Below are 20,105 nucleotides of genomic sequence, written 5' to 3'. Positions count from 1 at the left end.
TTTGAATGTGGTTATCAGTTTGGTACATTTTCTCCAAAATCTCTCCGGGTGATAGAATATTATATCGGTGGTCAGTACTTCATATACTGGTTACGTTCACAACTGTACAGGTAGCCTACAGAGAGATCTGCACTAAGGAAGTGATCAAATACTAGATAAAAATGTCAGATTTTGGTCTATATTAACATATTTGAGCAGTATATGCTAAACCACAGCCATAATGTATCCCCAACAGCACAGAACTCACAACACCATAACACACCTCCAAAACCACAGGACCCCCAACACCATAACACACTTCCAACACCACAGGACCCCAACACCATAACACACCTCCAAAGCCACAGGACCCCAACACCATAACACACTTCCAACACCACAGGATCCACAGCACCATAACATACCCCCAACACCACAACACACCTCTAACACCACAGGACCCCCAACACCATAACACACCTCCATCACCACAGGATCCACAGCACCATAACACACCCCAAACACCACAACACACCTCTAACACCACAGGACCCCCAACACCATAACACACTTCCAACACCATAACACACCCCCAACACCACAGGACCCCCAACACCATAACACACAAACACAGTCCTTATTGCAAATATGTTTACATATTAACTAGTTATAATTTCTTGTTAATCTCTTAGTGGCTTGTTAGATGTCATTAAAACTGTTACCTGTTATTATGATTATTATTATTAATTATTATTATTGTGTGAAAGTTAAGCATTTTTGCATTTTCAGTGCTTTGGTACAGTCATGGCAATAAAGCCATACTGACGAGAGAGAGAGAGAGAGAGAGAGAGAGAGAGAGAGAGAGAGAGAGAGAGAGAGAGAGAGAGAGTGAGTGTGTGTGTGTGTTCAGGTAACCTGGGGCACGGGGTAATGTGGGCCACTTAAGCTCCGGTGTGTTTATTTCCTGCTCTAACTAAATCTAGTCAACAAGACTTCTACTGTCGGTTTAGCATGGATGTCATGTGATGGAAGTCACATGACCACTAGAGTAAGGTAATTTAGTAATTTTCTAAGACTAATACAAATGTCCCAGATTGTCAAATTCCCAAAGAACACAAAAAGGTGTGGCATTTCCTCTGGGTGTGATATCGACGTTTTTCTTTTCCTAGAAAACATCTAGGAATTACAGAACGATATAATGTGTTTATCTAATGTATTAAACAGATATCGGAATAACTCGAAAAATTCAAAATTGTAAAAATGTCCCAGATTACCTGCATTCACCCTATGCACAACATTATGATTTGTCTTTATAAATAAAGTCCTTAAAATAAGACTCTAGTCTGAGTCTTATTTTAAAAAAAGTCTCTAGTAGGTGTTTATTAAGTGTTCCGTATATTTCCGTAGTAGCTGTTTGGTGAGTGTTCCGTATATTTCAGTAGTAGCTGTTTGGTAAATGTTACGTATATTCTTTTAAGTGCGTTTACATTTTTTTCTAGATCTTAATCTGACAGAATCACAGGAAGTCTTTAAAAATCAGAGCCTAGGTGCAAATGTAAAGATAATTTTTTTTATGATGTACACTTCAATTCAATGAATGGGACTATTTGTTTTGGGAACATTTCATATTTCATTTCACGTCGAACACTTGACAGCATGAAATATAGCAATTAGGCCGTGGAACCTCTCCGTTCGCTCGCGGGGGTGTGACCTCGTTCCCTCGCGCCGCAGTTATTTTGGAAGACACATCATTTTATGCCTTCACCTTCAGCAGAAAATAAATAATCGAGTTCATAAATCCAGCTGTTACAGGTGCTGAGGTCGTAAATCTTTTTCCCCCACATTCTCCTAACTTCTAATAAGACTCGCTGCTTTTAAGGTGGAGTAAACGCAAGCACGTGGTCCTTTTGTTTTTAGTCAAAACGCTTTTTAAATAGCCTGCGTCCAGACATTGCACGTTACACCCCGCGCACCGACGCTCCTCCAGCAGCGCTGTCGACAGGCAGTCGGTGCGCGCATCAGGAGTGTGCCGCGCGCTGCGGTGCGCCACCGAGGGAGAGAGAGGTTGGTTTCCGGCGCGCGCTGAGGTGTTCGCCTGAGTTCAGACTGATCTGCACGCACGCGAAGACTGGAAGCTGTGTGCTCAGGCTCTGTCATGCCACGTCCTGGTGCCAAACTATTTACCACGATCTGTGCCCGCTTTGCCTGCTGTGTTGTTTCAAGCACTGGGCTTAAGAAAACACCGAAACAACACTCCTTTTGTTCCGTATGTGGAAGCATTCATATTTCAACGTAGCAGCAGGTGAGCTCGCACCTCGGGCTATAACCCCTGCCTCTCTACAACAGCACTCTAACGAGCGCACAACGTCCTGTACGTGGTGGCAGTGTTCCACCTGAGCGAGGCGCGTCAGCACGGAGACCTGGGTGACCGTGTTCATTCTGAGCTAGATGTTTATTTAAAAATGCGTCAGTGTAAGTCGGCGGACGTGACAATAAAGCGCTTACGTCGACGCGGTAACGGCTGCGTCTGGTAGCGTTAATGGTGGCGCAGCTCAGCGCTGTTCGTCTCAAACAGGTCTCCTCCTGGGGAGGAGCAGGAGAGAGGTAGGGGTGGGAGAGAAGTAGGTGACAGTCAGGTGCTGAATTTTGGTAACAAGTCTCGTCTTTAGAGGAATTGGTTGTGATTCAAACTATTATGTGGTGTCTCGTTTAATTTTTTTTCTCTCTCTCTCTCTGTCTGTGTGTGTGTGTGTGTGTGTGTGTGTGTGTGTGTATATGTATGTATGTGTGTGTGTGTGTGTGTGTGTTAGAAAACCTGTTGTGGCAGATCCTCTCTTTTGACGGTGTGCCTCCTCCTATAGGCTGGCTGTGGGCCAAAGTGCGGTATCTGTTAGCGCTCTGCTAAACCTGATCAGACAGCAGAGTGAGAGTTCTGGAGAAGTAGCAGAAGACATTGCTGAGGGGGCGCTTATGCCTGAAGGTGGGTGTGCGTGTCAGATGCTTATTATGGGATGACCCGTGTGGAAGTCTGAATGGAAGGTCTGAGGAGGATACTCTCTGGGAACAAGGTAAGTCTCACCTGTGGTGGGATCCAGAACGCCTTGGCTCGACTGATGAAATCTGTCTTGATGATTTTTCATTAGCACTCTAACTTTATTTGTCAACAATTTTATAGGCAATATTTAGTTCACCACAAATTATAATGTGAGAAAATGACTCTCAGATATTTTGTACTGATGCAATACAAGTTTTGTTTTCAAAATTACAGTTATCCAGTGGCTGTCTTTATCCAGAACAAACGTACACTTATTCTGTTTGTCCCCATGTATAGGGGACTGGTTTCTTTATAGGGGACTCATTTTGTGGTCTGACAGAATGTTTGCATAAAGGCTGTTTTAGGGATCATCATTCAGTCCCACCTCAAAAGACTCTTCCAACCTGAAGCCCAGAACAGGCCACTTTCATGTTTTACACACACACACACACACACACACACTGGACCCTGTAGTGCTCTCGAACGTTGCTTACCTTGCATGCAGTTGGTGTGTGTGTGTGTGTGTGTGCGTGTGTGTGTTGTGTATCATCTTGCCACATCGCCTTAGCTTGGCATTATTATGTAGATACAGATTTGAAACGTTTACTGCAATAAGCCACCTGATTTCAGAAGGTTCTCAGGTGTGCCTCTCATTTCAGAGATCAAGTCTCTCACTAAAAGCCTTGTAGGTTTGTCGTGAGTATACCATGACCATGGCAGAAATCCTCAATATCAGATATTTTTACATGTGGAAACGACATCCTTTGAGATGCATATTCAGGTTTTGAGGAGATGTTGTTGTACAGCATGTGTACAAGCGCATGCATGTATAAGAGACAGAAAGACAGCAGGATTCCTGTACTGTGACAAGTGACCAAGCCACCACAGACGGCCTGTAACGGTGTCCCCGCCAGAGGCTCTACGGGGGCTAGGGACAGACCGGCAAGACTAACAGGTAAAAGATGTGGTGTTTTAGAAACACAGATTCCCCATTGTTCAAAGGTCTTGGCTTTAGATTGTATCTTTGCACCAAAGATTTCATGCTGGCCAGTTTTAGAGATTTATGCCTATATGATCATGTCACTGTCAGGTGGTTATACTGTAATACATTAAAAAAAAATCCTCTATATCATGTCGTGTTAGGTATGCCCACCGAAAGCATATTTCAGGCAAGATACTGTAGAAAAATGTCTGGAACGAATTACTACAGTATACAACTCCCTTTAAAAATTAAGATTACCACTACAGTTCTACCTGTGTGAAGGCAACTGAATTTCAGATTATGCTGTATACACTTATGTTTAGATAATTAATGAACGGAGCAAGTTTGGCAGGATGCAAAAATGACATCTTGTGGCTGATTCAGGACTTTATTCATACAAAGTGAGTCATGGGAATGTTTAGAAGTTCCATGATTCATCATCTCTCTGAGTGTGTAACGTTTTCCACACAGGCCTGTTGCTCCAACATGTCACCAAATCAGAGCATTTTTCTGACTCCTGCTTAAATCATAAATCACCAGCCACCCACCTGCGAAATATGTTGACTTTCTGGCTCCTATTTTCGCATATTTGCAGTTTCTATTAGTTGTAGGACTGCATGTTTATGACTGCAAGCTGCGCGTTTAAGGCTCACACAGCTACATGACAGTTGTGTGACAGTCTGCTGATCTGAGGGAGGACACAATGCGGTCGGGCCAGTAACAGGATTTTAAACAACGGTACAGCTGTGGCAGGACGCCGGGTAACGTTACCAGATGGACCGTTTTAAAAATCGAAAATCACTGTGATTTTAAAAATACTGTTACAAGTTCTGATGCACAAATAACGCGTTGTTTGTGATTTTGAGTAGAATTGCAGTAAAGAGGCATTTAAGAGTTAAAGAAGCTCTTAGGTCAGAATGGTGTTTTCACTGGGGTCAGGCGACAGAACTCGATCACATCGCACAGATGAGCTGGATTTACACAAAGCACAGCATGTGGAATTCCCTTAATGGTAGTCAGAGCGGAAGCCAGCCTGCTGTCGGGAGCGGAGCGGTGCTGGATGCTGTGGAGATCTGTTCCACCTCTTACAGACACAGTGCAGAGAAGGTAGATGAATTAAAGAAAGCCATCCCACCATCACATGAACAATGGAAAGGCAAAAGGAGACAGTCCACCACAGTCCATTAGAGACGTCAGTCACGCCGGCTGGGGAGGCCAAATCTGTGGGATGTGGTTACACTGAGATGCAAGAAACTAAGTAAGAGATCAGAGCGCTGGATATGATCACATACGTGTGAAAGGTGTGACCACCTGAGTCTTCAGAGTGACTTTATACTGGTGTTAGAGTATGTGCACGCTTTATGTACAATGCTGACGGAGGTTTGCATGGCAGTGTGATATCTAAAAGCACACGTCTGCAGTTTCTGTTCAGTAGAAGATTTACAGTTTCCTCTGACTGATCAAAGCCTGGATACAAATATGAAGTTTAAAGGAAGCGATTCCAGCAGGTCCTGGATCAGGACGAGATCTCTGGCTGTGATAACTCCTGATCCTGGATCAGAACATGATCCCTGCTGGTCGTAGATCAGTATGTGATCCCTTGCTGTGATGACTCCAGATCCTGGAGCAGAACACGATCCCTCCTGATCCTGGATCAGGACATGATCCCTGGCCATGATAACTCCTGATCCCGGATCAGGCCGTGACCCCTGGCCATGGTCGCTCTTGATCCTGGATCAGGCCTTGCTCCCTCACTGTTCTGCCTGCACAGTTTGTTTCTCTTTCTACACTGGGGTGGCGTTATAAGTGAAGACACGCCTGCTTCCTTCCCAGTACTCAGTTACACTGCGTTTCGCATGAAGTACAACTCAACCATCTCACATTCAGCCTGTTTCCCTGCTGCAGAGATTCTGGCCTCTGTGTGACAAACGCTTCATGCTTTGTTGGCGATTTTAATGAGCGTCTTGACTGGCGCAGTGTGGTCTGTTGACTGGAAGCGAAAGTGGGCTTCTTCTGCAGTAACTCACCTGTGGCCACGTGTCCTAGCTGTGGTGTTATCAGGTATCAAGAGCTCTGAAACGAGAAACACACTCCTTCCTCTTCAAGCTGGTCCCAGGCTGACGTTTTCACGGGGACTGAGAAGTGCTTATGTGTACACTCGAGGAAGAATTTCAATCACTGTCAAGAAGTTGCACTGTGATGACCCTGCAAATACATCCTGGCGTGATCTCATGTGCAGTACAGCTGCAGTACAGTGGCCTGGACGTGTCCCCGTCTGGGACAAAACCAAAGTGGAAGAGTTTAACACTTTAACTACTTTGGGGTGTCTTCTTATTTGCAGTAAAAAGCACCTTTGTCAAGTTCTGATGTCTAACTGAGGTGTATTAAATGTTTAAAGGCTGTAAGACATTCAAATCTTCCTCTGCGGTTTATTAGGTGCACATTATTTAGGTTTATTAGGTGCACGTTATTTAGGTTTATTAGGTGCATGTTATTTACGCTATAGCGAGCATTTGGTGTTAAATTTTTAAAACGTTTAACATGAAAACGTCGTTTGGTTCTGTGATGCTAGTCGTGTTGCTGTGTGGTTAAGGATCTGACAGGCAGCTGGGGTGAAATTACGTTGATGGTTCTTCATTTTGACATGAGGCTGTTGTTACGCATCAATAGTATGCCTAATAAGTGCTGTCTGAACCTAAGCTGGCGTCTAAAGACACGGCAGCGCTGCACCATCGACTCGAGCTTAGTTTGCTGGAGTTTGGAACTGTTCTGAAGCCTCGTGTGTACAGTCATACCGCCTGTCACGTCTGGTGTATCTGTCAGAGTGCAGAGAAATTGGCACCGACATTCCGATGCGAACCCGCCAGCCGTCTGCTCCTGCGCGCCCTCCGGCTGCGTGCTCGGCCTGCTTGCGTGCGTGTGGGTGAAGAGTGTCTCTCTCTCTCTCGCTGTACCTTAGCAGCAGCAGCAGCCGTGCGGACTGATGTCGACCTCTCCCTCGCCTCTCCCACCGGCACCCAGAGACAGTCCGCCCAAGAGCGCCGCCGGTGCTCTGCAAACAGCCCACAGTCCACCGATGCCGCTGACGCAGGTCTGAGCCTCTTCCCTAACCTGGACCCGTGCGGGTCGGGATTTTCTGTTGAGTTTAGTCGATGCAGGTCATCTCCAGATGTTGCATTCCTGCTTTATTGTTCGGTCATATATACTCAGAGGGGTTAGATGGTCACTTGTCTTGTCTTGTTCTCTGCACAGTTTCATGAAAAACCCATTTTTAAAATATATACATTATCAGTTTATATATCATTTTAGCCTGTGTTTGCATGAAAGGTAGTTGAAAGTGCCTTTAATAGTATTCGTGGATATTAGCATCTGGCTAGCACCTGCCCTTTGGCCAAAAACCAGCTGATTCAATTAAGATGCAAATAAGGTTGTACAGAATGGACTAAGAGTGCAGACTCCTGTACAGTCTGTCAGGAGAATAAAACGGCTCGCAATGGCAGACTACGATCCACAGACGTGGAGGTGCCCCTAATGAAGAGATCAGTCAGTGTGTTCCGCTTGGTTCATACACACCAGGAGCTGCTGTCTGTCTTGGATAACAACCTGCTGTCGGGAGGTTGAGGAGGCTCTATTTGAGGACACCGCGCCCTGGAGCTGAGTGGCTGGGTTTTAGCATGTCACCAATCAAAGTTTGTTTCATTTATATCAATTAATGACAGCCCTGGGGCTGTGATATATCACGGCAAATACTTGAATGCAATCTTTATTAGATCAAGGGCCCTTATATATCTGTGCATTTTAAAGTTGGAAAAAAGTCACCTCCAGTTTACAACGTCAAATAGTGGGAGATGAAAGTATGTCGGCAGGTGATGCTCCTAGGTTGTTCACTGTCTGGTCTGAGAGTAAGGAACACACACATGCATGTACAAAGTCAGAAGTTGGTTGACTCAGATTTTAACATGAGCACGCGAGCATATTGCATCTCATTTTGGGAATTTGTTCACATCTGAGAGTTAATTCAAGAAAATCTTACTGACCATTGTTACTGCTCGTGGACACACAAGTATATCTACGCTGTCATTATACCCCTATAACCCCTTACGTTGTATTATTTACTCTAGTATTTATTTATTAAGTTTCACTGTATTCTCCCATTTCTAGAGCCCAAAGCGCAGCCTTACGGAAGGCTTCGTCAGCAGGTCTCAGCGAGACAGCGTCCCCTACAGGCTAAAGCCTGGCACTGCAGAGCGTTTCCGAAGGCACAGTGTGGATGGGAGCTCACTGGGCCAGGAGGGTGGTCCCGGAGACGTCAAGCGCTTCCACCCTTACGGCAGGCGCTGCAGCGACGGAGTGCCCCCTGCGGTTCCGCCCTACCGTTACCTCCGGGAGTGCCCGGCGTCTGACGCCCTCAGCCCAGCACTGATGGGCACTACCCAGGCGGTAGGGCCTGCTCCCTGGGCTCCCCACAGCATGCGAGCACAGCCTTCCGTGTTCATGGTAAGCAGGGATGCTGCCGTCACGCCCTCTGCTGTTTCTGGGGTTGCCTTATGGTTCTGCAAGGGTCCAGTAGGAAAGTAACATCAGAAAATCAGAGGTGTGTAGGATCGGGAGGCATTTCTGCAGAGAGGAGCGTGCAGACAGCTGTGAGGAGTCTCCTCCGCTCCTGCCAGAACACTTGCGTGGCCCGGGGTGAGCCTGGAACAGGAATGTCAGACAGACGAAGATTTTCCGCTATAGGGCGTCCTTAGCATAAACGATCTGGCTGGTGCTGTGCTACTAACGACCCTGCACCCGGTTTTTCACACAGGAGCAGAGTCTGACCGAGGAACTACGCCATTACACCCCATCTGACCCTGGTGTACACAGCACTGTTAGTTCACTGCCACACCAGGTAAACTGGAAGGAGGTATGTGTGTGTGTGTGTGTGTGTGTGTGTGTGTGTGTGTGTGTGTGTGTGTGTGTGTGTGTGTGTGTGTGCGCGTGTGAGTGTGTGTGTATGGTAGGTAGCAAACACAAAGAGCCTCTGTGTTGTGTGCTTTGTGTCTTTTTGTTCTTTACCGTGTGTATTCTGTTTATTCACCATGCACACAGTCAGCCTGAATCCTGCAGCTGAACTCGTAACATGTGTCAACATGGATAAAATACCTGAGCGATAAGACAGAAGGACATTTTGGATCTGTTTCGTACTTGTAATCAAAACATTGGCAGGAGATACTCCTACATCGTCAGATTGTCAAACTACAAAGACCAATACAAGACAGTTCAACATGTCTATAGTGTCTTAGAAAGAAAACAAGGCAGGTGAACAGTGTGTTAATCAATCAGGATTCAGATTTGTGTGCAGGAATTACAACACATCACAGGCCGTGAATGCAAAGCTTTATTTGACTTGTTCAGAAAATAATCACTGGGGGAAAAAAGTCTTTTAAAAAGTGTGTGCGTGTGTGCGCGCGCGTATGTCTATGTTTATACATGTGTGTGTGTGTGTGTGTGCATGCATGTGTTTTCTTCAGTTTCCAGACGACTTCTCTCCAGTAGGTCCAGAGGTCAGTTCGTTCTACTCGTTCCAAAGCGCGTCGTCCCGGAGCTGTGAGGACAGTCCAGCTCAGCTCTACCCTAAACCTGTATACTCCTATAGGTACACACATGCCTGCAGTGCCTTCAGCTAAAGTAACACACCTGCGCTAAAAAAATCAGCCCCTCAGGCATGCAGGTGCGGAAGACATGTCCGTGTCCTTAGTTTATGAAATAGGATCTTCAGTTTTCCTCGTACTGCAGATACCGGCATTATATACCCCAGCAGTGGAACGTAAATGGAGCTGAAGTTTAAAGTTTTTGGAAAGGTTTTTGTTTTTGGAACATTAATCTAATTTTGCATTGCATATGTTAAAAAATGTGTTTGTATATTGGAGTTTAAGAAACACGCAGAGTTCAGGGTTTTATTACACTGGGAGACTGTGAGCAGCATGTCTGAGCAGCGGACTCGTCAGCTCAAATGCGCCTGCTGATGTTTAAAATTCTCATCAGCTCAAACATGAAATTTGAAAGATCGTCATTGTTCCATGTTCTATAAACACTGAACACACTGTTTTAAAATCAAACTCCTTCAATAGCTGGAGGTGTGAATGTGTTTATTTTCCCTGTGTTTCCACAGTATTCTCATTTTCATGGCTCTGAGGAACAGCCGCACAGGAACCCTGCCTGTGAGCGAGATCTACAGTTTCATGACAGAGCATTTCCCGTACTTTAAGGTACTCCGGCAGGTCTCTGTTTTCCGCTTACCTCATGTGACGATCCTCTACCCAGCATGCTTCCTACGAGTCTGTTTATTCTCTTATTCACACATTTGCCTACTTTGGCAGTGAAGGCATTGAGGTTTGCATTAACCCTCAGGAGGAGAAGCAGGTTCGAGGAGATCATTCATCGAGCTCGTGCCTTCAGTAGGCACTTCTGCATGGCTCTGCTGTGGCGTGAGCCGAGACAGTCAGTCGGAAGCACTGAAAGTCCCTGCAGTGTGTGTGTGTGTCCGTGTGTGTGTGTGGGGGGGGTTGCCCTTTATACCATCTACAGTGCTGGAGCATCATGGGACGTTGCATAAGACGTTAGGCGCCTTTGTGCAAGTGATGGATTACATTTATGCCCAGGCTGACTTTGTCACCTGAATGTTGGATATAATTGCTTTACTAATGCGTATTATCCTTACCTGCATCCAGGCCTGCTTCTGTGACATGATGCTTCTAACAACCTTTTGAATGATCACATTTATAGCGTAGCGTGGCACTGTAGATGTTTCAGTTCTTCTGTGCTTCTAAACGGATGCTACGGATGCTACTGACAATGGAGTTTCCAGGGGCTAGTCCCAAACAGTGCTCCAAGCTGACGAGTAACCTGACACTCGAGCACAAGTTAAATTCCTTGTCTATTACGTTTGCACAGAACAACGAATCTGTCTGGATGATTTTATTTCTCCAAATTAAATTTGGCCTGAAATCACTGTGAGTGGAACCTACATTGTAAAATCAGAGGAGAAAATCTGAGGAGAAAAATGTCCATGGAACCCCCGAGGTCAGTGGTGAGCAGCACCCACCCGGCACCGCTCTGTTCGGCGTAGATCTTTCATCTTCTGCCTCCTGGAGATCTGCGTTGGTTGCGGTGGTGTTCCTCTCACTCTCAGCTTCACATTCCTGCTTCCCCAGACAGCTCCCGATGGCTGGAAGAACTCCGTCCGCCACAACCTCTCCCTCAACAAGTGCTTCGAGAAGGTGGAGAACAAGATCAGCAGCTCTGCCCGGAAGGGCTGCCTGTGGGCCCTCAACCCTGCCAAGGTGGAGAAGATGCAGGAGGAGCTGCGCAAGTGGCGGAGGAAGGATCCGCTGACGGTGCGGAGGAGCATGGCCCGCCCCGGTGAGCAGGACCCGGCCCGCCCGGCCCCGTAACCACAGGACACGTGTTTATTGATTGTCTTTGCTCATTCTCCCAGAAGAGCTGGACTATCTTCTGGGCGAGAGGTCGGAGAAGCTGAAGACCTTCTCTGTGCACCTCACCCACCCGCCGCACCCTCAGTTCCACAGAGCCAGCCCTGCTCCCTCCTGCAGACCTGCGGCCCCCCTGCGGCGAGCTCAGCACGGCCTCCTCGCCTCCCCAGGAGCCGCTCACAGCCACCTCCTGCTGCCCTCCAACCCTCAGCCCTTCCCCTTCTACCCCCCCATCACCCAGCAGCCCAGCACGCACCTGCCGCCCTGCACAGGCAGCTTGGACTCGCCCTTACCGGCGCACACCCCGCCCAGCTATAGCGCCGCTCTACAGACCAACCGCGGTACTGCAGGCAGCCTGCAGGAGCTGCTGATGGAAGCAGAGATGAGCAGTGACATCGACACCCTCAACCCAAGTCTAACAGACCTACAGCTGCATGGTAACAGTGTCCTGTACAGCAGCACACACACACTCACACACACACACACACACACACACACACACATATACACACACACACACACACACACACACACACATATACACACACACATATACACACACACACACACACACACACACACACACACATATACACACACACACACACACTCACACACACACACTCACACACACACATACATATACATATATATATATATATATATATATATATATATATATATATATGTATATATATATATATATATATATATATATATATATATAAAACCATAAACAACCTTAAATATTCAATCCAAAATCTGTAAGGTATAGAAAGAATGACTTAATAACTTGTCAGATTTAATCTAACAGATTTTAAAAGTATTTTGGTCCATGTGTTGTGAAACTTTCCCAGTGTAAGGGGTAGCCCATATGTTTCAAAGAGTTTACAAAAAAAGAAGCCTCACAAGTCTTCAGAACTCCATTTTTGTCAGGTTTTATTCAGCTTGTGACCACATTGTTTTATTTGTCTGTGGCTACATGATTTTTAGACTGTCCTGACTGTCCTGTCTCTGCGCAGGACACCTGTGGGAGGAGCTGAGGAATGACAGCCTGGCTCCAGACACACTGGTGCTCGTGACCACTTCTGACGCCCCTGGCGAGCTGGCCGCGTGCCAGGCTGGCACGGACGCAGGCCTACAGACGGCCTTCCCTGACCTCCATGTCTCTGCCCTCCAACCCAGTGGGTACAGCGAGGCAGAGCTGCAGACAGCCCAAGAGCATCCCACCCTCCCGCTGCTGTGAGCAGGGCTGTGTCAAGGCTTCTGGCGGCAGCCAAACGTCCAAGTATTCAAATCAACATCCTAAACTTTAGCTGCTGGCACATGTAGATATGTGACTTGGATCTGTGTTCCCAGTGGCAAACTACCAGGCTGGATTTGGTTAGAAATCTTGGCTGATTAAAAAATAAAAAGTACAAAAAAAAAATGACATTTTATCATTTTATATTTTAAAAATGTGAGAAAACAGTTTACATAAGGCAGTGAAATGCATTGTATAAGCTTTTGAAAGTCAAAGCTACTTTAATATTTCAGTAATGACGCAATTCAATTTTGGGGTTCACCTTCGCTGTCTCCTTCAGAGCAAGTTTGCGCCAAACCAGAACAGAAATACCACGCTCTTCCACTGGAGGGCGGTAAAGGGCTTATTTCATGCGGAACCATAGCAGCCTCAGTGGTCTGCATGCTCCTTCCATATGATGGTGTTTTCCTTTGGGATGTCAACGGAGGAAACAGTTCGGTGTTTGTTTTTTAGATCGGGCATTACCTTTGTGCCACACTGGAGATTAGATTAATTCCCTGTTTTGCTACTTCAATTAATTAGCATACACTGCAAATTGATGTTGGGGCTGTTCGCAAATTAAATCTTGTTTGTTGCAGTCTACACCATCGTCTTCCTCTTGCTCAGATTTGTAATTTCTCAAAGTTGTGGAGAATATAATAAAGGAAAACATATTTATTTCAAGAACAGAGTGTATTTGACAATATAGATTGTGTTAATCACTATTACGTTTAGACAACTTAACAATACAGGCATCTCTCTAATATGTTTCAATCAGCACAGCTCTTAAAATATATATCCAAGTTTTGTTTTTTTTTCCCAATATGGATATAAATAACCAAACGTTTTCAGCTCAAATCACGATCATGTTAAATAAATAAAAGTGCGTTAAGGTCAGAGGTCAAATCCCATGTTCATTAACAGTCCCAGTAATCCAGGGACATGTAGCAGCTCAACTTCACACACTTGGTAAATAAATCCTCTTCTATGTCTGAGGGGATCATTTCAAAACAGCAAATCTGACCAGTAGCAAAATCCAGAATTTGGGCAGGATTTCATGGTTGGTGTACTCTCAGCATACCACATGGTTTGTCCAAACAGACCATTTCATGAACACGTTAAGACACATTTCTGTTGGAGTGAAGCAGCGAGCACTGTGTAGGTGTATGTGAGGGGGAATCCTTTGTAGATGAACACTGTCTGTAGATACACACATAAACCGGTCTCACACTGTCTGTAGACTCACACACATAAACTGGTCTCACACTGTCTGTAGATACACACATAAACCGGTCTCACACTGTCTGTAGATACACACATAAACCGGTCTCACACTGTCTGTAGATACACACATAAACCGGTCTCACACTGTCTGTAGATAAACACATAAACCGGTCTCACACTGTCTGTAGACTCACACACATAAGCTGGTCTCACACTGTCTGTAGACTCACACACATAAACTGGTCTCACACTGTCTGTAGACTCACACACAAACTGGTCTCACACTGTCTGTAGACTCACACACATAAACCGGTCTCACACTGTCTGTAGATAAACACACATAAACTGGTCTCACACTGTCTGTAGACTCACACATAAACTGGTCTCACACTGTCTATAGATAAACACATAAACCGGTCTCACACTGTCTGTAGATAAACACACATAAACTGGTCTCACACTGTCTGTAGATACACACATAAACCGGTCTCACACTGTCTGTAGATACACACATAAACCGGTCTCACACTGTCTGTAGATAAACACATAAACCGGTCTCACACTGTCTGTAGACTCACACACATAAGCTGGTCTCACACTGTCTGTAGACTCACACACATAAACTGGTCTCACACTGTCTGTAGACTCACACACAAACTGGTCTCACACTGTCTGTAGACTCACACACATAAACCGGTCTCACACTGTCTGTAGATAAACACACATAAACTGGTCTCACACTGTCTGTAGACTCACACATAAACTGGTCTCACACTGTCTATAGATAAACACATAAACCGGTCTCACACTGTCTGTAGATAAACACACATAAACTGGTCTCACACTGTCTGTAGATACACACATAAACTGGTCTCACACTGTCTGTAGATAAACACATATAAACCGGTATCACACTGTCTGTAGATAAACACACAAACTGGTCTCACTGTAGACTCACACACAAACTGGTCTCACACTGTCTGTAGACACACACACAAACTGGTCTCACACTGTCTGTAGATACACACATAAACTGGTCTCACACTGTCTGTAGACTCACACACATAAACCGGTCTCACACTGTCTGTAGACTCACACACATAAACCGGTCTCACACTGTAGACTCACACACAAACTGGTCTCACACTGTCTGTAGACTCACACACACAAACTGGTCTCACACTTTCTGTAGATACACACATAAACTGGTCTCACACTGTCTGTAGACTCACACACATAAATCAGTCTCACACTGTGTAGACTCACACACATAAACTGGTCTCACACTGTAGGCTCACACACATAAACCGGTCTCACACTCTGTAGATGCACACATTGATGTACTGTTACATGTACTACCATCAAATCACTCTTCCAGACTGTTACATTTATATTCTAAATGAATAACTAAAAATGACTGGATACGTCCCACAGCATTGATGTTTTATCCAAAGCCAGAATATACTGTAACTTTAGTTTAGGAGCTGCGCAGTTGTTATCGTGTGTCATTGTTCACCAGTGGGCGGTCGGTTTTAGTGTCTGGATCTGAGTTTTGTAATCACTGTTAGTCTCATGAGCAGCTGGTTGTCCCACCAGGTGGGACAGTGGAGCTGTAGGACATGGACCGGAGGGATTGTGGTTTGAATGAACAGCCAGTGAATACAAAATCCATCCCAGGGTTTTGAACTCTAGCTCTAGAGCTGAACACCTCTGGCATATGAAACAAAAACAGGAAACTGTTTTAGGAAACAGGACGTGAGCATGGCTTGTGTTGTAACCAGGATAAAACCAGGATAAAAGCGTGATCACAGTGCGTGCAGGCATGGGAGGGGCTTACCGCACTCCTCTGAGAGGGGCAGGAACTCATAAACGCACGCGTGCATGAGACGGCACTCAAAACTCAAGTATTCAACTGGCACGACACTGGGTGGTTAACTGAGCCATGTCATGCACTGCAGTTTATGTTCGTGTCTCCCGGGATCCTGTACTTCCCAGTTACCCTTCCCGGGATCCAATACTCCCCAGTTACCTTTCCCAGGATCCTGTACTCCCCAGTTACCTTTCCCAGGATCCTGTACTCCCCAGTTACCTTTCCCAAGATCCTGTACTCCCCAGTTACCCTTCCCGGGATCCAATAATCCCCAGTTACCTTTCCCAGGATCCTGTACTCCCCAGTTACCTTTCCCAGGATCCTGTACTTCCCAGTTACCCTTCCCGGGATCCAATACTCCCTAGTTACCTTTCCCAGGATCCTGTACTCCCCAGTTACCCTTCACAGGACATCAGCCCTGAATCCAAGAACACGGAACGGCCGGTGGGTGTTGGGCTGGGAACTGAGAAAGAGCAAGAACACGGAGCGTATAAAGGTGTCAGAGGCTGACTGGGAATAAAATTGGATATAACTGAACCTCTTACTTCAGTGAGGGTCCCGCCTTCCAAGCCACTGACATCAATTCCTGTAGTGGCCACAATTCAAGCATGCCCAGCATGTTTCAGACATGACCCAGAGCATGATGGCATATGAGCTGCTAAATTAAGACAAAAACTCATAGGAAGACCTGCTTCACGCCTCGGATGCATCTTTCCAACCTCACAGGTTCATTTGTGTCACCTCTTGTCCGGATTACAACTGTTCCGCTCTTCCTGCGAAAATGCTTTAACAGACTGCAGGTCATTTCATCTGAAATTTAGACACCTGGAAATCAGTCCACACTCTAAACTGCCCACGTCTGTCAGTCTAAGTTTTTACATTTTTAAAAAATATTTTCTTTTTATAATGTAATCTCAGGTCTATGAAAGGCACTGTGTAAGTAAAGATTATTATTATTATTATTATCATCTAAAATGTATCCTTTATACTTCTGTCCTAAGGCCATAAGACCAATGTCATATTACTTTAATGGCTGATTTTTTAACAGAGATTCCAATTAATTGATTAAATGTCTTGAAAATCAAGTACAGTTTGCTGACAGGTAACATTAATTAACCACAGGGCTTCTGAATTGTCTCTTGGGTAATTCTGTAAACTTGTTACTTTTCTCAGGCGTCACTCAGACTGGCTGAAGTGCGACTGACATCTTGTCAGTCTGTAGGAGGAGGAGCTAATCAGGGAGGAGAGAGGTGGTGGTCTCACCTGTAGGAGGAGGAGCTAAGCAGGGAGGAGTGAGGTGGTGGTCTCACCTGTAGGAGGAGGAGCTAATCAGGGAGGAGAGAGGCAGTGGTCTCACCTGTAGGAGGAGGAGCTAATCAGGGAGGAGAGAGGCGGTGGTCTCACCCGTAGGAGGAGGTGTTCCTGTCTCCTGTTACTGTCTCCATATCAAGGATCTTGAACCTAGTGCAGTCAATCTTGTGCACATTGTCTTCTGGGCTACACAGGTAATCCATGTACATGAAACCCAGTATAAGAAACAGGAAACAGTAGTTCATGGCCCATGTTACGTGCGTGGTTGTGTGATCCTGGTCTAGACAGATAACCACCTCCATAAATAAACCATGATTATTATTTCAGCCTTTAACTGAGAATGTTATTTCCTTTCAAATCACCCCTATTACAACCTCTCCACACTGGAGACACAGAGAGAGGGTGACGCCGCCCCACAGAAAGCGATAGAAAGAAACACACCTATATGCAGAGTTACACCTAATCGGGTTATTTCACTTACAATATAGCGTAGTTTAGAAAGTACACAAGCCAAGATCTCTCTCGAAGGTCTCGCGAGTCTGTGTATGCGGATGTCTCTAAAGTGCCCTTATTGCCAGGTCAGGTCAGACTGAAACCCTAGCACATCCTATCCAGGGTTCTAACCACACCGCTATTATTTCTTCAACACCAGAGCAAAATCTGGAAGAAGGATGATTTAAGCTCTTCATTAGGGATTGGACATTTTGGAGTATACACGACAAAAAAACAAACAAACAAACAAAAACCAAAACCTATCAGCAGTATCCAGTGTGGGAAAAAAAAAGATTTTCAGTTTCAATCATGAGCTCTGCACTGATTGGTGGTGGAGAAGGTTGCAGAAAGTCTGAATGACATCATTATGACATCTGAATGGCACCATTATGACACAGTCAAGGTTGGTCACATTTGCCATTGGAAATCGGTGCTAAATGGGGCATCACACGCTAGACTGCCATGACCTAAAAGGGTCGATCATTACAGTACAATAACTGCTGAAGATTGTGCTTTCAAAATGTGCTTTCAAAATGTCTGCTCTGTTTCCAAAGTACAGTTCTGTGCAATTTTTACTCTCTGATGTTGAAGCACCACATTACGAGGGAACGAGCAATTTTCTCCTCCAAGAGTTGATGGAGTCCCTGGTGTAGTTTACACTTGTATTCAGTGAGGTTTGGTCTTAAAACACACTCATGTATCCAGACACCATCAATATCCATGACAACTGTTGCAGGCATAACATTGTTACTATGGAAACTGTGGTAACTTTTTTGTGTGGCTCCAGAGAAGGTTTCTGTACATGATAAGGTGGTGTGTCCCATGTCCTCTGATGCTGATTTCTGAAGTGAATTATTGGCCTGTTCGCATTCCAACTTTCAAGCCGGATGGAATGTTACAGCTAGAGTGCACATCCCTCCACAACACCGATGAGCCCTCATCAGGAACCCCCGCAATCTGGCAGGCTACACGTGTTCTCTGGGAGGGACACCGCAGTGTGAATGACACCCAGGGCTGTAAGCACAAACACATGCGACACGTTCACCCTGATCTTTAGCTGCAAACCTGCAAATCCCTTCAAGGTCTCCACCCTGTATACAGGCCTTTGTATACTGTTGTATGTCAACACAAGAGGATGTCTTGGTTCTTCTAAATGAGCTCATCTGTCACACCTCGATGGCTGTTACAGCACGGCAGCTATTTGTGACTGTGGTCTGGTTCACTGTCAAAGAGACGTGTGACCGTCGTCTGGTTCACTGTCAGAGAGACGTGTGACCGTCGTCTGGTTCACTGTCAGAGAGACGTGTGACCGTGGTCTGGTTCACTGTCACTGTCAGAGAGACGTGTGACCGTGGTCTGGTTCACTGTCAGAGAGACGTGTGACCGTGGTCTGATTCACTGTCAGAGAGACGTGTGACCGTAGTCTGGTTCACTGTCAGAGAGACGTGTGATCATGGTCTGGTTCACTGTCAGAGAGACGTGTGACTTTGGTCTGGTTCACTATCAGAGACACATGTGACTTTGGTCTGGTTCACTGTCAGAGAGACGTGTGAACCACATAACAGAAGGAATGTGTCAGAGAGCACACAGCTACACACGTGATATTCATTATCACAGCTTTCAGTGTGACCCAGCGCATGAAGAACGGCGCGCGTGCAGCCTTTGGGTGCAGATGCAACGAAGCAAACACAGAGAAGCTCGGTCACTGAATCTCTTTACATCATTTTTCATTTTAATCATAATAATAATGCATCTGTGTAGGGGATGTCGCAAGGTACCATGCACACCATGAATTAGTGCGGCACGTGACCCGAAACAGGTGTTAAAGTTTTAGAGGTTTGCGTCATAACGACCTGGTAAGATCTACTCATCGACCGTGGAAATGATTAAATTACGTTCGACTGCTTTCTTAACTGAAATCCAACAAGGAAAGCAAATTTCGCAAGATGTTGTGTGCAGATGAAAGTTCCACGTTAACATTGTTGTCACTGTGTTCTGCGCGAGACAGCGTTTCAAGCATCTGAAAAAGTCGTCAAGCACTACACATTTAATAAGAAATTAGACATATTTGTAGGGTTTTGTACTAACCTAAAGGGGACATACTACCCTTACACATCCTAATAGTTATATATGGTGTGGCAAAGGTAGTTTATATAAGTTGCATAGGCCTGTATGTATGTATGTACGTAACCACCATTAGCAATGTGTGATGTGGTTCAGTTGCTGCCACTGAACGATCTGTGTGAGATCTGTCATAAGAGAAGGATGTGAGATCTGTGTGAGATCTGTCATAAGAGAAGGATATGAGATCTGTTTGAGATCTGTCATAAGGGAAGGATGTGAGATCTGTGTGAGATCTGTCATAAGAGAAGGATGTGAGATCTGTGTGAGATCTGTCATAAGAGAAGGATGTGAGATCTGTGTGAGATCTGTCATAAGAGAAGGATGTGAGATCT

At 45.5% G+C, this 20,105-nt stretch overlaps 1 protein-coding gene across 1 annotated transcript; it reads left to right on the top strand.

Annotated features, from left to right (window-relative positions):
- The first annotated feature begins 2,971 nt into the window (after positions 1 to 2,971).
- foxn1 (forkhead box N1) lies at positions 2,972 to 12,716 on the top strand. Its single transcript, XM_027029033.2, has 8 exons — positions 2,972 to 3,047; positions 8,157 to 8,492; positions 8,803 to 8,886; positions 9,509 to 9,633; positions 10,150 to 10,246; positions 11,192 to 11,399; positions 11,476 to 11,907; positions 12,493 to 12,716. The coding sequence occupies exons 1-8, from the start codon at positions 3,012 to 3,014 to the stop codon at positions 12,714 to 12,716; spliced, it is 1,542 nt and encodes a 513-aa protein (XP_026884834.2). The 5' UTR covers positions 2,972 to 3,011.
- Positions 12,717 to 20,105: the final 7,389 nt, after the last annotated feature.

Source organism: Electrophorus electricus, chromosome 15 (assembly GCF_013358815.1).
Source record: "Electrophorus electricus isolate fEleEle1 chromosome 15, fEleEle1.pri, whole genome shotgun sequence".
In the NCBI taxonomy this organism is placed as follows: Eukaryota; Metazoa; Chordata; class Actinopteri; order Gymnotiformes; family Gymnotidae; genus Electrophorus; species Electrophorus electricus.
This window is presented reverse-complemented; position numbering and strand designations above follow the sequence as displayed.

What these genes read in the sequence shown, in the direction of transcription:
- foxn1 (XM_027029033.2), top strand. Translation starts at nt 3,012, where the DNA reads ATGGAAGGTCTGAGGAGGATACTCTCTGGGAACAAG. An exon ending in TTAGTTCACTGCCACACCAG is followed by an intron (nt 8,887 to 9,508) that starts GTAAACTGGAAG and finishes TGTTTTCTTCAG; the next exon opens with TTTCCAGACGACTTCTCTCC. An exon ending in AAACCTGTATACTCCTATAG is followed by an intron (nt 9,634 to 10,149) that starts GTACACACATGC and finishes GTGTTTCCACAG; the next exon opens with TATTCTCATTTTCATGGCTC.